Source organism: Arabidopsis lyrata (genome assembly GCF_000004255.2).
Source record: "Arabidopsis lyrata subsp. lyrata unplaced genomic scaffold ARALYscaffold_2, whole genome shotgun sequence".
Lineage (NCBI taxonomy): Eukaryota > Viridiplantae > Streptophyta > Magnoliopsida > Brassicales > Brassicaceae > Arabidopsis > Arabidopsis lyrata.
The window spans coordinates 10,670,047-10,689,868 of record NW_003302554.1 but is presented as its reverse complement, the minus strand read 5'-3'; the positions used below and the strand labels follow the sequence as shown (position 1 = coordinate 10,689,868).

The 19,822-nt window shown below is 32.3% G+C and overlaps 4 protein-coding genes and 1 long non-coding RNA gene across 7 annotated transcripts; 2 read left to right on the top strand and 3 right to left on the bottom strand.

The window, feature by feature from the left end:
- Window positions 1–309: 309 nt before the first annotated feature.
- LOC9323072 (uncharacterized oxidoreductase At4g09670) lies at window positions 310–2,894 on the bottom strand. The gene is made up of 3 exons (XM_002886961.2): window positions 2,215–2,894; window positions 1,068–1,362; window positions 310–756 (listed from the first exon to the last, which is right to left on the bottom strand). The coding sequence occupies exons 1-3, from the start codon at window positions 2,680–2,682 to the stop codon at window positions 431–433; spliced, it is 1,089 nt and encodes a 362-aa protein (XP_002887007.1). The 5' UTR covers window positions 2,683–2,894; the 3' UTR covers window positions 310–430.
- A 452-nt stretch (window positions 2,895–3,346) lies between these two features.
- LOC9324545 (butyrate--CoA ligase AAE11, peroxisomal) lies at window positions 3,347–5,568 on the bottom strand. The gene is made up of 3 exons (XM_021034066.1): window positions 5,357–5,568; window positions 4,249–5,102; window positions 3,347–4,151 (listed from the first exon to the last, which is right to left on the bottom strand). The coding sequence occupies exons 1-3, from the start codon at window positions 5,552–5,554 to the stop codon at window positions 3,485–3,487; spliced, it is 1,719 nt and encodes a 572-aa protein (XP_020889725.1). The 5' UTR covers window positions 5,555–5,568; the 3' UTR covers window positions 3,347–3,484.
- A 3,335-nt stretch (window positions 5,569–8,903) lies between these two features.
- Window positions 8,904–10,522, top strand: LOC9323071. Of its 2 annotated transcripts, XM_021035837.1 has the most exons (2): window positions 8,904–9,367; window positions 9,503–10,522. In XM_021035837.1, exons 1-2 carry the CDS (start codon window positions 9,217–9,219, stop codon window positions 10,234–10,236), a joined length of 885 nt encoding a protein of 294 aa, XP_020891496.1. In that variant the 5' UTR covers window positions 8,904–9,216; the 3' UTR covers window positions 10,237–10,522. The 2 variants fall into 2 exon arrangements, with proteins under 2 accessions (XP_020891496.1, XP_020891495.1); XM_021035836.1 differs by having other exon boundaries at window positions 8,904–10,522.
- Window positions 10,523–13,340: 2,818 nt separating this feature from the next.
- LOC110231061 lies at window positions 13,341–15,244 on the top strand. Of its 2 annotated transcripts, none has more exons than XR_002334147.1 (3): window positions 13,341–13,421; window positions 13,988–14,647; window positions 15,010–15,244. It is a non-coding gene; the product is annotated as an uncharacterized LOC110231061 (long non-coding RNA). The 2 variants fall into 2 exon arrangements; XR_002334148.1 differs by having other exon boundaries at window positions 13,343–13,421; window positions 13,988–14,408.
- Window positions 15,245–15,501: 257 nt separating this feature from the next.
- On the bottom strand, window positions 15,502–18,144 carry LOC9324544 (disease resistance protein RML1A). The gene is made up of 3 exons (XM_021035842.1): window positions 17,617–18,144; window positions 15,805–16,726; window positions 15,502–15,699 (listed from the first exon to the last, which is right to left on the bottom strand). The coding sequence occupies exons 1-3, from the start codon at window positions 17,958–17,960 to the stop codon at window positions 15,640–15,642; spliced, it is 1,326 nt and encodes a 441-aa protein (XP_020891501.1). The 5' UTR covers window positions 17,961–18,144; the 3' UTR covers window positions 15,502–15,639.
- Window positions 18,145–19,822: the final 1,678 nt, after the last annotated feature.

The window sequence follows — 19,822 nt, the reverse complement described above, 5'->3', positions numbered from 1 at the left end:
ATAATGTACAAATAATATATGCATTCTGGTCAAGATAAAAAGAAATAAATTTGCAAAATTTTGGAAACAATATAATGAACAAAATTGAGACATGTGTAAGTCTTATCTATTAGAATTTCGACTCATGTTAAATTTTTTAATTTTATTATTTTTATAAGACAAAGTATTCTTATATTTTCTAGTTTTATATAACTTTATCGAATTATGGAGCTTCTTTATTGTATCGAGATTTAGAACTAAACTTAAACGATCCACCTACTTCTACTGACCTAACATATCTCAGATTTGAGTATATGGAGGAGTACCAAATAAAAGTTATGGAAGTACATATCATCTTCGACTTATAAAAGTTAGTAACCAGAACATGTAAACGTATCAATGACACTAATATAAATATCATAATCTAATTAGCAGAAAATATCAACAAGTTTTACAAATGAACCACTTCACAATTAATATCAACAGATTTCTTCACAGCATCAACGACCAACTGCGTCTTCTTACTAATCTCGGCCCACCTACGATCAGCCTCTAAATCGCCCCGCTTGATTCCTTCGACAAGCAGCGTGAACTCTCTTAGCATCATTGCCTCTTGCGTCTCCGCAGTTCCGCCACAATCCACTGTAACTTTCTCCGGTGTCACATTCCAACCAATGTGCATGTCCACAAACTTCGCACCACATGTGTATTCGAACCAAGCTGTGTCCTCCTTGTAGGGTATCACATAGTCATTCATTTGAATCGACCCTTTTGATCCTGAACATTCATTTTGATATTTGGTGTTAATACAAAATATCACTTATATTTTACATAGACATAAGTTTTTACTAATGTTTTGGGATTTCATGTCTTAGGAAATTTAAATAATGTAGCACTAAATCTTCTATAGATTGTTTTATATGATTTTTGGACATTTAAAAGAATAAGAGGAACCATTTTAACCAAATAACTAATTTTTTGAATTGGATTTTGGAATTCGGTTCGATTCGGCTCGGCTTGATTATATTCCCCTAGACTATTACTATTTCTATTTCAACTTATTGTACAATAAAGACAATTGAAAGAACCTGAGATAGCTAAGTCGGTTGAAAGTTGAGAGAGGAAAGAGCAATGGACGATTGCGGTTGCGGTTGAACCGAACTGAAGAGAGGCAGTGCAGGACAAGATAGTGCCAACCGAGTTTGTGGAGACAGAGGAGGGAAGAGCCCTGACCGATATCGGCATTTGGTAAGACATAGCCCATAAAGCTGCACCTATAGGGTACCAGCCAAGCTCTCCTATAGCTCCGGCTAAACCCATAGCTTCTTTAGTCAGTCTTTCCAACACTTGCTCCGGTACCGGAGTAGTCATCGTGCTATACATCTGCAACGCATGTGTCAAAGAATGTTTGATACTTTAGTGAAAAAATCATAGATTAGACTCAATCCTAAAACATAAACTCATGAAATAGATTAATGTAACCTACACGAAGGCTGCAAATGGTTGACAAAAAATACCAAACTGAAAGAGTTGAATGAACATTAAACTAATTTTTCACCATTTGAGATGAAAAAGTTGAAAAATAGATTCAACCCATTCAACTTAAAAACCTGAAAAATTGAACAAATTCTACAGCAAAAATGTTCAACTCATTCAACTACAATTTTGGAGATGAATGGATTGAATGATTTTCAACTTATTATTTTCCAACTTATTATATTCAATCCATTCAACTTAAAACAACCATTTGTAATATATGGTTTCAATAATTTGAAACTTATGTCGTATGCATAATTAAGAAAATCGGATACTTAAAAAATCTGATTTCATCAGTATTATGGATTTTTTTGGACATGAAAAAGAAGATTGATATATGATTATCATAACACCAACATGATTCAACGTGTAAGATGTAACATCACTTAGATGTTGTTTCGAATATGATAACGATAGGTTTCGTCACTAATTTTCTCGAATTTGGTTAATTTTGTAGCCTAACATAACTCGAAACTGATAAATTTTTATTTTATCGTATTTATTAGTCCATCGAGCATTAACGTAGAGAGGTTTTACTCTATAACTTGGTATCTAATCCCACATTTGAGGGTCATAATCTAGTTCTAGTACAATTGAAAGGTTATATTAGTCGTTCTAACTTATATGTGGGGCAATAAAGAAAGTAAAAAGATTATATGGACCAATTTGCAATTTGAATAAAAAAAGCAAAGCGCTTACGTGGCGAACATCTCCAAGCAATCCAGAATCAAACATCGTATCTCTAATCTTAACCGTCCGTTGATGATGCAACCAAATCGTACCGTCCATAAACTGAACACCGTTAGATTCACACGCCTCCACAATCTTCTCCAGCTCCGTCGAGTCTTGAGCCGGTGGTTTCTCAACAAGAACATGCTTCTTCTTCTCCGCCGCCGTCACCGCCCATTTCCCTCGTTGTGTCACCGGCATCGTCAAGTAAACGGCGTCAACGTTTTCATCGTTTAGTAGTTCTTCGTAGCTTCCGTATATTTTGACGGTTTCCGGCGATAAATTGTTGGTGGCGGCGAAGGTTTTTGCTGTTTCGAGTGATGGATCGCTGATGGCGATAATGACGGCGTTTGAGGATTGTGTTACTGTTCTGACGAACTTTGATGCGAATCTGATGCATCCAAGAATACCAAAACGCACCGTTTTAGTGTCACTCATTGTGGTGTGTTTTTTTTTTTTTGATATTGTGGCAAATCTGTTTACTTCTTCATCTTTAGGAGCTGTGTTCTAATGGAAGTGATGAGATATGAAATTTTTCCAAGTGGCGAATCCTGAGCCTTAAAAATTTTGAGATTATCTTCTTCAATTTTATTTGTTGAATCCACGTGGCAATTTTTTCTCTTTTTTTTACCATTTTTATTAAATAAAAGATACAATATTTGTTGAACTATAATAAAGATTTAAATAACTTGATTTTATTAGCGTAAATTTAAAAATCTATACATGCAAACTAAAAAACATAATAGTGTTCTAAAATAAGCCTTAGGCGGCCGTATATACGGTAGTTATACGCTATACGGCAGACTAATGTACTGTTTTTAAGCTATGCGTTTAACAAATACGGTTAGATTTAATACGGCCACTTACACGGCGCTATACAGCTCAATTCGGCCATTATACGGCGTTATACTGCTCAATATGGTCATTATACGGCATTATACGGCTCAATACGGCCACTTATACGGTGCTGCTTATCTAAATATGGTTGTCATTATGTTTTCATTTTTTTTAGAGTTGGAGTTTAACATGAGACTTCTTTTATTTTTTTTTACAATTATTTTTTTATGATATTATATATATTTATAATATATATATAGACATATATTTTTATAAAAATATATTCACCGTATATATCCCTCATATACAGTTAAGTGTTATACGGTGATCCACCACCCGACTACCGCATATCAATCGATCCAAATACACACGCATATACATAAACACATCGATGAATGTAACGTTAAAGCCTCGAACTAACGTGTTCGACACTGCGTTGATGAACTTTCTTGAAACCGACATCGTCCTCCTTGACCACTAAGGCCTTAGCGACGTCTCGCAACTTAGACTTGGGGATCTTTCCATTACTATTCTTTGGAAGCTCTTGAAAGAACACCACTTTCCTCGGACACATAAAATGTGGCATATTCTCACGGCAATACTTAATGAGATCTCCTTCATTGGTCACCAATTCCTCTTCACCGTTCTTTAGAACAACAAACGCACACGGGGTTTCACCCCACAGAGGGTGAGGCATGGCCACAACCGCGGCCTCGAGCACTTGTTGATGCATGTAAAGAACTTTCTCGACCTCAATACTGCTGATGTTCTCACCTCCCGAGATGATGATGTCTTTGGATCTATCTTTGATCTCTACATATCCATCAGGATGAATCACACCTATGTCTCCCGTGTTGAGCCATCCGTGTTTAAAGGCTTCAGATGTTGCTTTAGGGTTCTTTAGATACCCTTTCATAAGAATGCTTCCTTTAATGACAATTTCTCCCATTGTCTTACCGTCGCGCGGGACACTCTCTAGAGTTTTGGTGTTTTTCACGTCAACGTCAGCTAGGGTTAGGTGCCTTACACCTTGCCTTTGTTGTAGTTGCATTTGTTGATGCTCTGGTAGTCTATTTAGGATTGTCATAATAAACTTTGTTATTTTCAAGATGATTATGTATATAAAAGATTGTAGTATATTATGTAAAATCATGATGGTTAAAATACTTGTTCCACTCGTCTTGCCATTCACAAAAGAGAACCGGGCCGGTGGCCTCTGTAAGCCCATAGCCATGCATCACTTGAAACCCTAGCTGCTCAACTTTCTTTATAAGGACAGCCGGGGGCGAAGAACCTCCGGTCAACACCTGAACCGGTGGGGACTTGTGTGACTGGTTGGTTCGATCTCCTTCAAGGAGAAACCTAAAGACCGTAGGAACACAGGACATATGTGTCACGCCATGCAATTCTATGTTCTTATAGATCTCTGGGGCAGTCACATGTCTGATGCATACATTAGTACCGCCACGTGCAGCGACAGACCAGGGGAGCGTCCATCCATTGCAATGAAATATAGGCAGTGTCCAGAGGTAGACCGGGAAAATCCCCATTTGCCAGCCAATAATCAAGCTCAAAGCGCTCAAGTAGGCTCCTCGGTGGCTAACCACCACACCTTTTGGGTCGGCAGTGGTACCGGACGTGTAGTTCAATGAGATAGGGTCATGCTCGTTGTGGACAAGGAACATACTTGCGTACAAGGAGGGCGTAGGTTCTCCTTTTCGGATGAGACCCTCGTAGTCCAAATCCTTGGAAAAAGGATTTGTAGTGGAATCAATCTCGTTAATGAATATGATCCGCGGATGAGGTTGTGACTCGTCAGTGGGTAGGAGACTGAGGACTTCTTGGATCAAAGGAGCAAACTCATGGTCCACAAATAAGATCTTTGGCTCGGCGTGGCGGAGGATGATGGCTATGGTTTTGGCGTCAAGACGGGTGTTAATAGGGTTAAGTACAGCTCCGGTCATGGGAACGCTAAAATGCATCTCGTATATGGCAGGTACGTTTGGGGCCAAAATCGAGACCTATACACAGATTTATCACATATATAAGATGAATAAATCAATTCGGTAAAAATTACCATCCTAAAGAAGTAAGGATAGTACAAGATATGATAGGCATCACTAAATATAAAACTAAAACAAGAAAAAAGAGAAGTTATGTGGTTCATATGTAGATCATGAGTCATGACACCATTATATCGTGAGAATGAATTAAGGGAAAGGCATATAATGATTAGTCACATATAGGTATGAGAAGGCAAATGGAAAATTCTTACGACGTCGTTTCGAGTGATGTTAAGAGAGAGGAGAGAAGCTGCGAGACGACAGCAACGGTCATAGGTTTGAGGCCAAGTGAACCGAGTTTTTCCATAGATTATGGAAGTTCGATTGGGATAACACTCGGAAGCTCTCTTCAAGAACGTTATGGGCGTTAGAGGAACGTTGTTTGCTTCACATAACGCTAGATTATCCATATTGTATGTGTGGGAATAAGAAGGATTTGCAAATTCATATCATATATAGAAAATTGTGAGGCCTCAAAACATATGACTGAGAGGGATGGATAACAAAATTTAATATTCGTACAATAACCAATTATGGATTGCATGCTGGCAATGCCTAAAGTTTTGGAAGCTGTCATAGAAAAAAACTAAAGTTCTCACACAAGTCACAATCTCACTTTCTTTTTGAGTTTATAACAAAAACATGATATTAGACGAACCATCTTTAAGAGGAATGGAAGCTATATATTGTAAAAGTAGTAGATGATATATTTGCTGCCAAACAAGAAAATGCGATTATATATTTTTAAGAGTTCGGCTAGCTATTTTTGTTTAAATTTTTAAAATTGAAAGCCATGCAAAACAGTCTTTGACAAAGACACGAGTTTGTGGTATTAACTGTTCTGATACATTAGGCACGAGATGTCGTTCAAATGGTATATTGACCATTCATATTCACTGTTGTTTTCATTGTCCACATGCGTTTGTAATCAAATAAAAACAAAATGGATAGGTCTCGACAGATTTTCAGTAGCGACCTAAAACTTTGGTTTCTATTTTCATCACCAACTTCGATGTATTGATATGCATGAAAGAGGAAGAAAAACACAATCAAAATCGATGAAAACCACAAGATATCATCACACCTTCATTCTATTCTTAAGCTAAATATGTTAATATTATTTTAAATCATTGAGTTTAGATATGGAAGAAACTACATTGAAATATCATAGAAATTTGTGTTGGTGTTTTCAAGAAAGTTTAGGTGTTACAAATATTTTAATTTTTCAAATTAGATGCAAAAACTTTCATACATCAAAATATTTACTAAGCTTTTTTTTTTTTTTTTTTTGACAGCAATATTTACTAAGCTTAGTTTAGATTGTTTAAATAATTTTTTTTACTGACATTTAATTTCATAAAATTTTCATTTAGTATAAAGTAGTTAACCAATTTTTTTACAAATATAAAAATGTGTTTGATCAATAGAATGTAAGTTTTAAGTAAATGAAACTTTTATATATGTTATATTTAGAAACAAAAAAATAAAAGATGCAAGAGATGAGAGGTAAAAGAGGGAAATGCAAAGATGATGGGGGGAAAGAAATGTATATTATAAAAGTTCTAAGAGTCACTAAGTAACTACAAATTTGATACTAGATGAGTAGATGTGTTATACTATTATAAAATTTTTGTATAAGATCAAAAAAAAGAACTGCCTCTTCGTAAGGGAAACTTTGCAACAAAACGTATATAATGAAGATGATTGGTATGAGCTACACAAGCTTCATCATTTCTCTCTATAGCACTAACGCCGAATCAATCAAGCTTTGATTTCATTTTTGAAACATACAACTTTCACAGCAAATTTTAGAGCATGTGCAATCAGAGTCTCTCACAAAAACAATTTTATGTAAAAGATTTTATGGCTGTAGAAAGGAAATTATATTTCCCTTTTATAGAAAAAAATATAATATACAATATTTCTAATACATATGATATATAAATACACCCTCCACTATAACATAGCATAATATATATATATATAGATATATATATATATATATATATATATATGTATTACTGATAATATATATACATATCTATTATGAATATAAATTTCATTTTGATATGAACAATATGACATATAAATTATTGAATACATTATAAATTTTATTTACATTTATGTTTGTAAAATTACAAATTTTATGTACATTACAAATTTCATTTATTAATTTGTTTAAAATACTCAAAAATAAAAAGTAAATAACATTAAAGATTTGACTTATATTTTTGTATTCTTGTTTTTATTTTACATGATAGTGGAAAAGTCTACATATATAATTCGTAATATAGATGATAAAATATTAATTTACAACATATAACAATCATTTACCAATTAGATTTTTATTATAAGAAATCACATCCAGAATCTTACCGCCACAACCAATCATACATAACTAAATCTACTGCCTCAACCAATCGGAGGTAATATTACTTTATTACCCGATAGAAAATATATATGCTCCATTTCTTATCAATTAATTCAATAAAAATTATATGTTACAAGAGGAAGAGAAAAGAGAAAATGAAAGTACGACGCTGGATTCAAAAATGGAGGCAATTCTCTCAAACACCATCATCAGAAACAATCATCAAGCACACCAGATTACGATTTGGATTCTTTGGGACTCTGGAAAAGTAGAAACGTGTTCCAAGAAAGACATATGAGTGGTTAACATCACATGAGTATATTCAAAGTATAAATCCGGCCATATCACAATCAAGACATTAAAGAAACCCTCCGGCGCAAACACACTGGGAACAACCTCTAGCTGGCTGGATGAAATGTAATTTTGATGGTTCCCATCCGTACAACAATCAACCATCAAAAGCAGGATGGATTATCCGTGATGAAAACGGCACTTTCAAGGGCGCAAGACAAGCAACATGAGAAGTTCTTTCAAGTGTATTAGAGTGTGAATTCTAAGCCATGATTATGGCGATGCAACATGCATGGTGTCAAGGACGCCGCAAAGTGATCTTTGAAGGAGATTCCAAATCAATCATAGAACAAATGCAAGGCAAAAGCATCAATTTTGGATGTTATGAATGGGTACGTGAAGCATGTCAATGGCAGAGAAGATTTGAGGAAGTGCAATTCAAATGGACAGCTAGAACGAATAACACCGTAGCGGATCTACTAGCGAAATATAATTCTCTTCACTCACAACATTTTCAATCTTATTTTTACCCCCCTCATTTTATTTCCGAAACTCTACATTCTAATCATGTACAATCTTCATAAATAAATCACATGTTACAAGAAAAAAAAAGAAAGTACGATTGTTGAAAGACGTGAAATAATTTAATAAACAAAATATTTAGACTTGGAATTCAAGATATATTGTTTTCAAATATAATCGAGTTTTTTTTTTCTTTTTTTGATAAATTGTGGGAGTTCCGGAATTTCAAAACATATTGTATCACTAAATAATTACACCACTAATTTTGGAAATTCATCTGAATACAAAAACAACTTTTGAAAAATCCTGCAAGTAACTCAAAATTTACCAAAATATATAAATTCAAGTATTTTATCCCATAATCAAACCGTCTAAATATATTAAAAAAATCACACATAATTTTAATTGTGTTTTTTCAACAAAATTTCTATTACTTTCGATTCTGTTTTAGTTCACCAATAGAAAAACTAAAAAATATTTAATTTTAGTTGTGTCCCTAATAAAATGAAAAAATAAATATATTTACATGATTAGCAAAAAAAAAAAAATGAAAAAAAAAAAGTATTAAACAAAAAAATTATTTTCCTCTACAAACCTTAATATAAAAAATTCAATCTCTCTACTCGCAGCTTCGTCATTTCCAATGAATAAGCAAGAATAATACTCTTGTATGATGGCAATTTCGTCATTCCGATGAATAAGCAAGAATTGTACTCTTTCCATAGGGGTAAGTTCGTCATTTCCAATTGAATAAGCAAGATAACCAAATCGTATATATTAAAAAAGATTCGTCTAATCACTCTGTTACTATTCTGTTTATCATTTATCTCTTTCTCTCTACCACCAACAAAGATTTTCTCTCATTTTCTCGGGAAAAAATCCACGAAAATGACATCTCCTCATGACGACGAAGCTTCTTCATCAAACCCTCCTCCACCACTAACCGCATCACGTATCTACATCGGAAACAAAGCAAAAGAGATTCTCGCAACACGTGACATCACCGGAATCACAAAACTCGTCACTAACCTCTGTTACGGTAAAGAAACAGATCAATCTTCAAAGCTTCTCTACGAAACCTTCTCAAAACATTTCCCAAACATTTTAGTCTCAAAACTCCTCCAAATCTACAGTTTCGGTACCGATATAACCCCGAAGATTCGATCTTTTTCAGTCTATCTCCTCGATTCACTTCTCATGGATATCGACGATTTACGCGGTGGTTTGAAGAAAGAGTCTTTGAATGATATCAAGAACCATGTAAGTTCTTGCCTTCTCACGCAAGAAACTTCTGATGAAGACTTTAAACTCCTCTCAAGAATCGTATCTCGTGTCTCTGTTGATGTTTTCATTGCAAGCAAGCCATGGTACGAGCTCTGTTCTTATATTCTTTCATTAGATGGGAATAAAAAAGCTCTGTTGTTGTTTAGTGAATTGCCAACGCTTCTTGATGAAGAGTTCTTGATGCCGTTGTTGGAGAATGGTTTTGGTTTAAAGATTGTTAATGTGTTGTTGATGAATCAAGATTATGATGAAGAAGAATGGTGCTTAGGTTTAGAAGCTGGGTTTAGTTTGATACTTCAGCTTGTGAATTTGAAGAATAAGAGTTTGGTTTGGGATTTGGTTTACGTGATTGTGAAATCGGTTTGGGAGATGGTTAATGTGAAGAGAAGAGAGGTTGTTGTGCGTAAAGGGTTTGTTAGAGTTGCTAAGAAAGTTAGAAGAGAAGCTTTGAGGTTTCGTGAGCATGAGTATGAAGTTGTGTCACGTTTAGGTTTGATGATACAAAGGATTAATGGACTTGGTGAAGTTACGATGATGATGGTGACGATGATTCATGAAGTTCTTGAGAGGTATTACATGGGAGGTCAAGTGTTGAATCATGGTTTGCTTAATCAGTTTTTGTAATTGGTTTTTTAGTGACAAGTCTTGATTTTGTTGACGAGATTGCACAAATAGGTTCCTTCTTGGTGTCTATTCATGTTGGTATGGATTCGTTTTGTGATCACGCTTATGTTTCGAGTCCATGAATGATGTTGGAGTTGAATATAGCATAACGTCGTTGTAAAATTCATTTTAATGTTTTGTCACTATAATAGCATAATTAGATAGAGTACCATCGTAAATCAGTCATAACTTCTCGTCATTAATCTAGGAACAACATTGAGACAAAATACATTCATTGAAAATCCCAGTTTGTGATGGAAATTGAAGTTTCTGAAACAAAACAAAAAACGTCCGGTAAACACAATTTATTCATAACTAGATCCTGACCCGCACGTACGTGCGGGGTTTCATATTTAAAAAAAAATATATAACAAATTTTAATTCAATATAGATTATTTTGTTGTTTTTATGATATATATTTTAGTGTATTAGATCTGGATCCACACGTATGTACATAAATATTTTTTATAGAAATTATTATATAAAATTTAAAAGTATAAAATATTTTGTTGTGTTAGTGAACTTCGTAATAAAAGAAATTCAGTTGCGTTAGTGCATAGTTATATTTTAAAATCCAGACCTAAACGTACGTGCGAAATTATATTTAAGATAATTTAGTTGCAAAAGTTAAGTGATGTTACGTTTTTATTTTCTAAATTAATCAAAACATTTTAAACAGTTTGATTACATGTGTTAAATAAGATATGGATTCGGTTTTAGTTTGAGTTATTTCATGTATATTAGCTAGGCGTAACTATTTTGGAACGGGAAACCTATCCCGTCATGTATCTGTTATAAATTCTTCGTCCCTTAACCCGTTTCGTATACTTGAAATAAAAATATTATGGTCCTGTGTCCATCATAAATAGAATATGTGTAATTGAAAATGTATGTGTAGGGTTATGTGTGTAAACAAATTTATTTTATGTAGTGCTCATAACCCGAACTCATACCAGTTGAGTATTTAGTTTGATTTTTAATTTATATTCCTCTCCCATCTCGTCACGTAATCTTAAAATCCTCCATTGATAAAACTTTTTAAACGGTAGTGTTTTAATTTTGAATTAAAATGATATTTTTATTTGTATTTTTGATATAGAATAATTTATTAGGATTGGTTTAGATAAAATGTAAGTTGGATATCAAATCTTAGTTTTTCAATTTTCATTGGTTAATAATTTTTTTGAAATTAATTTAATATTTTCGTCCATAACTAATAAGAGAAAGAAAGTGAGTTTAATTTTTTGGAAACTAATAATTACTTAAAATAATTTTACTATATTTTATTTAAATATATTAAATTTGTGATTATCTATTGTACCCTTAATGAATTTATTTAAAAACACTAAAAACCAATGGCATCTTATGTAATATTGTATCTTTCATAAGGTTATTTAATATCTAGTGATTCCCAATTAATAATATAGATTAGATCCGGACCCGCACCTACGTGCGGGATTATGTTTGTAGGTATAATTATTTGATATATCATTATAACTCAAACTTATGGTGGTTTGGTATTATTCAATTTGTGAATATTTGAGATAATAATTTATTTCACAATAAAATTTAGATCGATATGTCGACGGATTTGAATCGAATGTGAACTATCAAACCAGTAAACAACCGCCAAAAAGATTAAACTTCCCAAAACGGATGATTTAAATTATCAAGTACGTCAAACCCGTCCCGATAGGTCTGCACAGTAAAACTCGACCCGTGAAATCCACGGGAGTAATATGTGCATCCGTCCCGCTTGAATTCTCAAAACCCGTAGGTAACTGGCATTTCAATAAATCAATTTTAAGAATTTATATAAAATATTTAAAGCTAACAATAAATTAATATAAATAGTAAATAATTTTAAACATAAATAAAAATATAATTCCACAAAAACTGAAATTATTATATATATATATATATATTAAAATATATTTTAAGATTTAAATAGTATATAAATTTTTTCAAAAGCCCGCAAACAACCCAAACCCGTGGGATATTGAGATTCACCAAATTAAATAACATTTATACAATTTCGACATTAATAGCCTGATTTTTATGAAAAACTACTTTAAACAATTTCCATAAATATTGGGTAGTTATAATTTGTTGATTTAATTGAAATTTTTTTATAAACAACCATGTGTTTATCTTACCCGATAACAACGGATCAACCTAAGATCCACTGGTTTTTAAGCAACAAATAGACACAAATACTTTTTATAAATTTTATTCCTTTTTCAAATTCAAAATTACCAATGACATTCTATGTAATATTCTACACTTACTAAGGTTATATTCTTTCCAATGATTCCAAGTTAATAGTATAGCTATAGATTTTTAAAATTATTCAAAAAATATAAGTAGCATAGTTCCCGTTTCATTTCGTCTCGACCCGTTTGATCCCATCTTGTATCCGTTTCATCTGTTTCATCCGTTGTGTTTTAACCCGTCTCATTAAGTTTCGTCTTGTACCCGCAGGGTCGGACTTAAGCACATTCTAGTGAAACATATGTTTCGGGCCTCCAATATTTTTTATCCCATTAGTCACAAATTTATGCCCCAATAATTTTTTTCTATTACATAAATAGGCCCCAAATCTTATAAACTTATAAGTAAATAAAAATTGCTTTGACCCCAACTTGGTTTGGGCCCGTCTAGCGTACCCGTTCTCAAGTTTCCGCTGCAAATGAAAATGCATTCCCTACAAAAAACACGACGGAAAGGAAAAGGTTTTTCTCAAAGTTTTCTTGCGAAAATATAATTTATTTATATGTTATATTATATTTTTCTAATTTTTGAATACAATATCCTGCTAATACTAATTTGTTTGTAAAATAATTTTTAATAAATGATTATTCTAATTTTGATATATTTTCCTTTTAGCAGCTGCTTTCATTAGTTAAATAGTGTACTCTAAGCTTTTTTTTTGTGTGTCTCCAAATGTAGATTATTGAGATGCCCATTATAATTCAAACATTGTTAACAAATAAAGACAATAAATATGGGATAATAGGGAGAAAAACAAACTGAGCCGACAAAAGAAAAAAAAGAAAGGAAAAGGAAAGTGCGAAAGTTGTTTTGAAGGAGTTCAAGAGACTAACCGATAATCGAATCCATGTGTTGATTTGGGACTGTATCATGAGGTAAGTGATGCGTTATTCTTCCTTTTTATTTCATCAAATTTCAGATTATTAACAATCTGGATTCACAATTTTCAAATTTATTTCAACGTTTTTGAAAAAAATCGATTTATCAAAAGCTGCTTTGATTGCTATTTGCTAGCATATTAGACTCGCGATACTCAACGCTTGAAGCATATATCCTTAGCTTGTTATCACCTTCGCCGATGAGGTTCTTTCAGTGCATATATTTCCATATTTATCTGTTAGATGAAGATTAGGTTAAGAAAATATATTGATTACAGCTTTTGGATCCTATGAAAAACTCCTTGTCTTATATTTCTAATAACTATCATATGATTTCTTTTCCTCTTACTTCTTTATGGTGGCGAACAAATTTTTTGAGAAAGTGCTTAAGTCAGATTCATCCCAAAGATCCTCGTGTCGTTCTTATGCACTATCAAGTTCTATGTCTCTGTTAAATTAAAAAGTTCTAGTTCTTAATCAAAGTTCTCTGCAATTTATATTCTCCTCTTTTTCTTTGGTAGACTAACGTTTCTATTTTCAAAACGTGGATTTTATGATCGTAGGTCTTGATTGATTTGTCAATTTCTATGTGTGTTGATGTGAGGTTCTATCTCAGAGGTAAGGAATTTTTAGTTCTTTTTTTTCATCAAGTTTTGGGACACGTCATCTCTGAATTCTTATTTTGCAGATTAAATTTAGGAAATAGGTTGGTTAAAGTTTTTGATATTTAGAATGAATGATTTTGTTTTTGTTTATTATTTTTTTAGTCTTTTGTTAAGTCTATGTGAAAATTCTATCAATGAAGAACACAATCAGCTCTAAATTTGTGAATTGTGACTTTGACTTTGGCTTTTGCAAGCAAATGATGTGTTCAGCATCAGTCTCTTGGATTGGTGAGAATCCAAAAAAAAGTTTGGTTTAATTTATTTCGTGACTATGGAAAGAAGCAAAGGTCCTTACATAACTATCACCATCGTCGATAAGGTTTTTCAATTTCCATATGTTCCTTCAAGGTTCTTATGAAAATTAAACGATTACTTTGTCTACCATCTTCTAATGCTTTATCTAGGAAGAACTTAATCATCTATTAGATAATAGGTTTACACTCCATTAGAGGAGGAAGAAACTCCAATAGAGGAGGAAGATACAGATAAAAGGGTCGGAGTTAAAAACTCAACGACAACAATAACAATAATAAAAACGGAAGATCTAAAGTTATAAAGGTATATAGATTTGGAGTTTTGTATGTGGTTTTAGAAGGATGAGCTCGGATTCTCTATTTATAAGCTAAAGAAATCGGTTATGCATTGTTACTGTTTAGGTTTGATAAGAACAACTCTATTAAAATCTTTAAAAAATGTAATTAACAATTTTGATTATAGGAATATGCTCCTAAATCCTGATTATAGGAATATGCTCCTAATAATCCGGTTATGATATATAGGGAAAGTTTGTTTTGGAAAAATCATTAATTGTTATGTTTTGATTTGGAATATTGTATCTTATATTCAATATTCAATAGTTATGTTAGTTACTAAAAATCGATAATATATACATGGTTCTGATTTGCTGCTCTCTTTTGCAGGTTTCGGTGATAAAAGTTGTTGAACCGGATATGCGGGTCTGCAGTCGATGCTCCTAAAATTCAGAAGATCCGAGTACTCCCCAAATCGGGTCATAGATCCGCGTCCTTTTTTTTTTTTTGTTAAGTTGCCTTGACTATTTTGTCCTTTTAATTTCGTTTCAAATTGTTCTTCAGTTATTAAAATACTAATGGCATTCTTTGTAATTCTTTACCCTTTATAAGGTTATTTATTATTTAATGCTTCTCAATTAATAGTATAGATGGACAAGTTCTAAATTATAGTCTCTTTACATATATGTTTTTGTTCATAAAACAACGAAAAGAATATAGAACGGTGTATGAAAAAGCACATTTAAAAATGTCAAGACTATAAATCAATGAAAATACTCTTCCTTCTTTTATGAAAATTGAAAAAACAATGTTGATAACAAATTTTAGAGTCTATCCTACTAGAGTCTTTATTTAGTTTCGAAATTTTTTTAAAAAAACAAATCCCATAAAAGTTTCATAAATATTTTTTTTTCAAAAAATACATATTTCAAACTTCTACTATATACAGTAAGTGACGCCATATTACAATTTAAATGAATAAAAAAAAGGATTCAAAGTAAAAAAAAAAAGGGATTCATCCTATCCCAAGATTCTTGTTGCGGTTTGCGACGCATGGTAGGCAAGTTCATATATTTGACCCTAACAAATATTCCAAAACATAACTTGTTAGTGGTCAGATATTTGCTTAAAACAACATCAAAAAAAGATGGTAAAACTCAAGACCGCTCAAATAAGAAGACTTACCAGTTCAATATCTAGATCATCACCAATTTCCTCGCCAAGATCTGCTAGAATCTTAGTTAGATCACCACTAGGAGGCTCATCAGTTTCCCTGCCATTTTCTAGAGCAGAGCATCGAATTAAGTAGTCAAATAGAGCTTGGCTTTTCTCAGATAAACTAAGATAGATAAATCCTATTACACCAAGATTGCATTCATCATCACTCCTTCCCCGAAACGCCGTCCCCAAAACATGTAGATTCAATGGAAGACTGCCACAATATTTTACAACCATTTCACATTCATGAAGTTTCATATATCCATCAGGTGGAGAGGTTTGTCTAAAAGCATATAGACAAAAGATCTTTAGAGCATCTTCTTGTGATGGAAAACCCACATGGTATATATCACATATACCATGTTGCAGCAAAATATCTTTGTTTTCAGTGATCACTATGATCCTACTTCCAGGACCAAACCACTTGATATCAGCCAAAACCTCTAGTTGCTCTGCCTCCTTCACGTCATCAAGAATGATAAGAACCCTCTGGTCGTGTAGCCTTTCGCGTATCGCACCTAAATGGCGTATCCTAATGTCCTTTAGGTTCAAAACTTGCGAAAGAAGCTGCTCTTGTAAACTCAATTTCGAACGATACTCTAGAGCACTATTGGCTTTGCTTTCTATAAGGTTTTCCATATAACAACTATGATGAAAACTGCTTGAGAGTAGGCTATGTAAGGCTCTAGCAATGGTACTCTTACCAATGCCTGCCGGACCAGAGATTCCAACCATCTTAACTTTATCATAGTCTAGATATAGCAAAGACTCAATTTCCGTCAAATGAGCTTTAAGTCCCACTATGTCATCAAAATCCTTCGACTCTGTAGCATTCAGTTTATTTGAGACATCGGTTGCAATCTTCTCGATCATTTTTGCTTCGTCGTCCCTAAGAAACAATCATGAGAAAAGAAATTCCATAAAGATAACATTCCTCTATTCACCAACTATTTTATCGATAACATGTTACTTTCGGCCATCAACTTTTGGATGTTAAATGGATACAATTTAAAAGTATGTGTAAGGATAAGTGAAGAAAAAATTTATTTAAGGTATTTATAATTTGTTTGTGTATTTTTATGGAATTTTCATGTAGTTTTAGAAATTTATTTAGGGGTAGGCAAAAATATCGTAACCCAAGAAACGAACCAAACTGAAATAAATGATTTGATTTGGTTATGATTTAGCTTGAAAATTCATTTGCTTGTTACTTTTATTATGTTTTCGGTTTAGATTTCGTTTGGTCAGAAACCGTAAAAGCGAATGTTTTTTTGGTTTTTGATTAAAATTAAGGATAATTATGTGTAGTTATATCGTCTGGTTTTTATTGTGATTAATAATAGTATCATTAAATTTTTTCTTTATTAGGCTTATAATTATAGATCTTTGAGTAATTTATAATTATTGATATTTTATATTTTATACTACGTTTACTTTTATTTATGCATCAAACTTATATATTTTTTTTTGTAAAAACATGGAATAATCTATAAAAATCAGAACCAAACCGAAACCAAATTTTTATTTAATTTTTATAAAACCGAAAAATCATGAAAACCAAACCGTAACCAAACCGAATCACATACGGTTTATATATGGTTTCAGTTTTTGTAAAACCATAAAACTAAACCGAAAAACCGCAAAGCCCACCCCTACATCTATCTCCAATATGCATAATTCATTCAACAAGAAATTCTAATACCCGTTCATAAAAAACATTCCCTTAATGATTTCAATTCTATTCTATCAGAAGAAAGATAAACTGTATTAAACACAAACCAGTCTTGGACGTGTACTCCAGCTATGTTGCCCACAAAGTTCAAAGCATGGGTCCATTTTATCATCTCCTCCTTTGTTTTACGAGCACAAGTTTCTTTGAAAGCGATCCCAAATTCTCCGGTTTGTTTGCGCACATCAGATGGATTTACTCCGTGGAAGATTGTCATCACTATCTGTCCTGCGTTTTCTTTGCAGTTCAAAATCTCCAATAGCTCATCAAGACACCAGCTGGATGAAGCATAGTTCTTCGAGAGCACGACGATGGATATCCTCGATTCTCTAATCGCCTGTGTGAGAGCAGGGGCGATGGTTTGGCTTCTCTCGATCCTTTCATCATTGAACATTGTAATTCCATTGGAGTTAAACTGTTATCGCAAATGACTAAGAAATGTTTTGCGGACATCTGGTCCATGGAAGCTCGCGAAAGTGTTGTATCTCCAGATGCAAGAAGAAGAAAAAGAAGCATCCATGAGTGGTTCAAAATCACAGATTTAAAGAGATGTGTTTTTTTTATATTTTTTTTTTTTTTGATAAAAGAGGTGTTTTATTAAGGGTAATATTACTAACTAGCCAAATTTGACACATAAATTAAGAAACTAGCAGAGAGAGAAAAAATTCTGTCGGAAAACAGCATGGACCCACTTTGTCTGAAGAGGTGAAATAACAAAGAATAAAACTTGGGTTCACCCCTAGGGGTGAATCTCTTTATTCACCTCTTCTTTCTTTAACCGATAAAAATATGACATGTCATATTATATTTAAACAAAATAAACAAATAAATTTAAAGTCAGGAAAAAAAAAGAAATGAAACAAAATCTATATTTACTTAACGTCAACGTTGACGTTACAAACATCTTTTTTTAATACAATTTATTTTATAAACAATTTTGGGTTTTTATTCACCTTAAGTTTCTAAGACCATCCCAGGAGGATTTAAACGTGGGTTTCTCTCAAAAATAATAATAAAATATTAAAAATTTGGAGAAAGAAGGTGAAGAATCCTTCTTTAAGGACCCATAAATCCTTCTTTAAGAGTCTTCATGGACATATGCCAACTCTTGAATGGTATAATTTTCTTTTACATATTTAATTTTAAATAGATAATTGAATTATATTAAAATATTAATATTTATTAGTTTAGGATTCCAAATTAAGAGAGTTACCAATGAGGATGCTCTAACCAATCATAATATGTCATTTAAAATAAAAAATTAAACTCATTTATTTATAAAATCTAAACCCTAACTCCTCTTTTATAAATCTAAACCGACATATAATCAAGTCTAATTATAAAATATAAACCCTAATCATCCTTTATAAACCCAAACCGACATATAATCACGTCTAATTACAAAATATAAACCCTAATCCTCCTTTATAAATCCAAACCGATATTTACCTCATTTAATTATAAAATCTAAACCCTAACCGTTCTTTATAAACCCAAACCGATATTTAACCTCGTTTAATTATAAAATTTAAATCCTAACCGTTTGTATAAACCTAAACCAATATTTAAACTTGTTTAATTGTAAAATCTAAATGCGTTTATAAACCTAAACCAATATTTGACTTCGTTTAATCATAAAATATATATCCTAACTCTTCTTTATAAATCCAAACTGATATGTAACTGCGTTTTGGTAGCAGACTAAATTTTACAAATAATTAAATAAAATATCAGTATTTTAATTGGTTAGAAAAAAGAGATAAATAAAAAGACTCATCTCTAATAATAAACCCAAATATTTTTTTATTTTATACAAAGATATACATCCAACCTTAATCTATATCTCTCTATAAAATAAATGATATTAAAAAAGGTACTTAACGTCAAAATAAGACGTCAACATTGACGTTAGTTTATGTAAAAGTTTTGTTTCCTTGTTTTTCTGATTTTAGATTTAGTTTATTACTTTATTTAAATATAATATCACATGTCATAATTTTATTGGTTAAAAAATGAGGAGGTGAATAGAGAGGTTCACCCCTAGGGGTGAACCGTGAACCCAAGTATTTTCCAATAACAAAACCATCCTCCGTTTGTTTTGAGATCTACAGTAGGCGACATTGTTTCGTGATATTTTTCAAAATAACACGTAAGATCTAAATTTCACATGTTATATTTAACTAAAATACATGCTATTTAAAAAAACGTAGTGAATTTTTAAGAAAAAACATTGTTACATAGTGTTTTTTTTTTAAA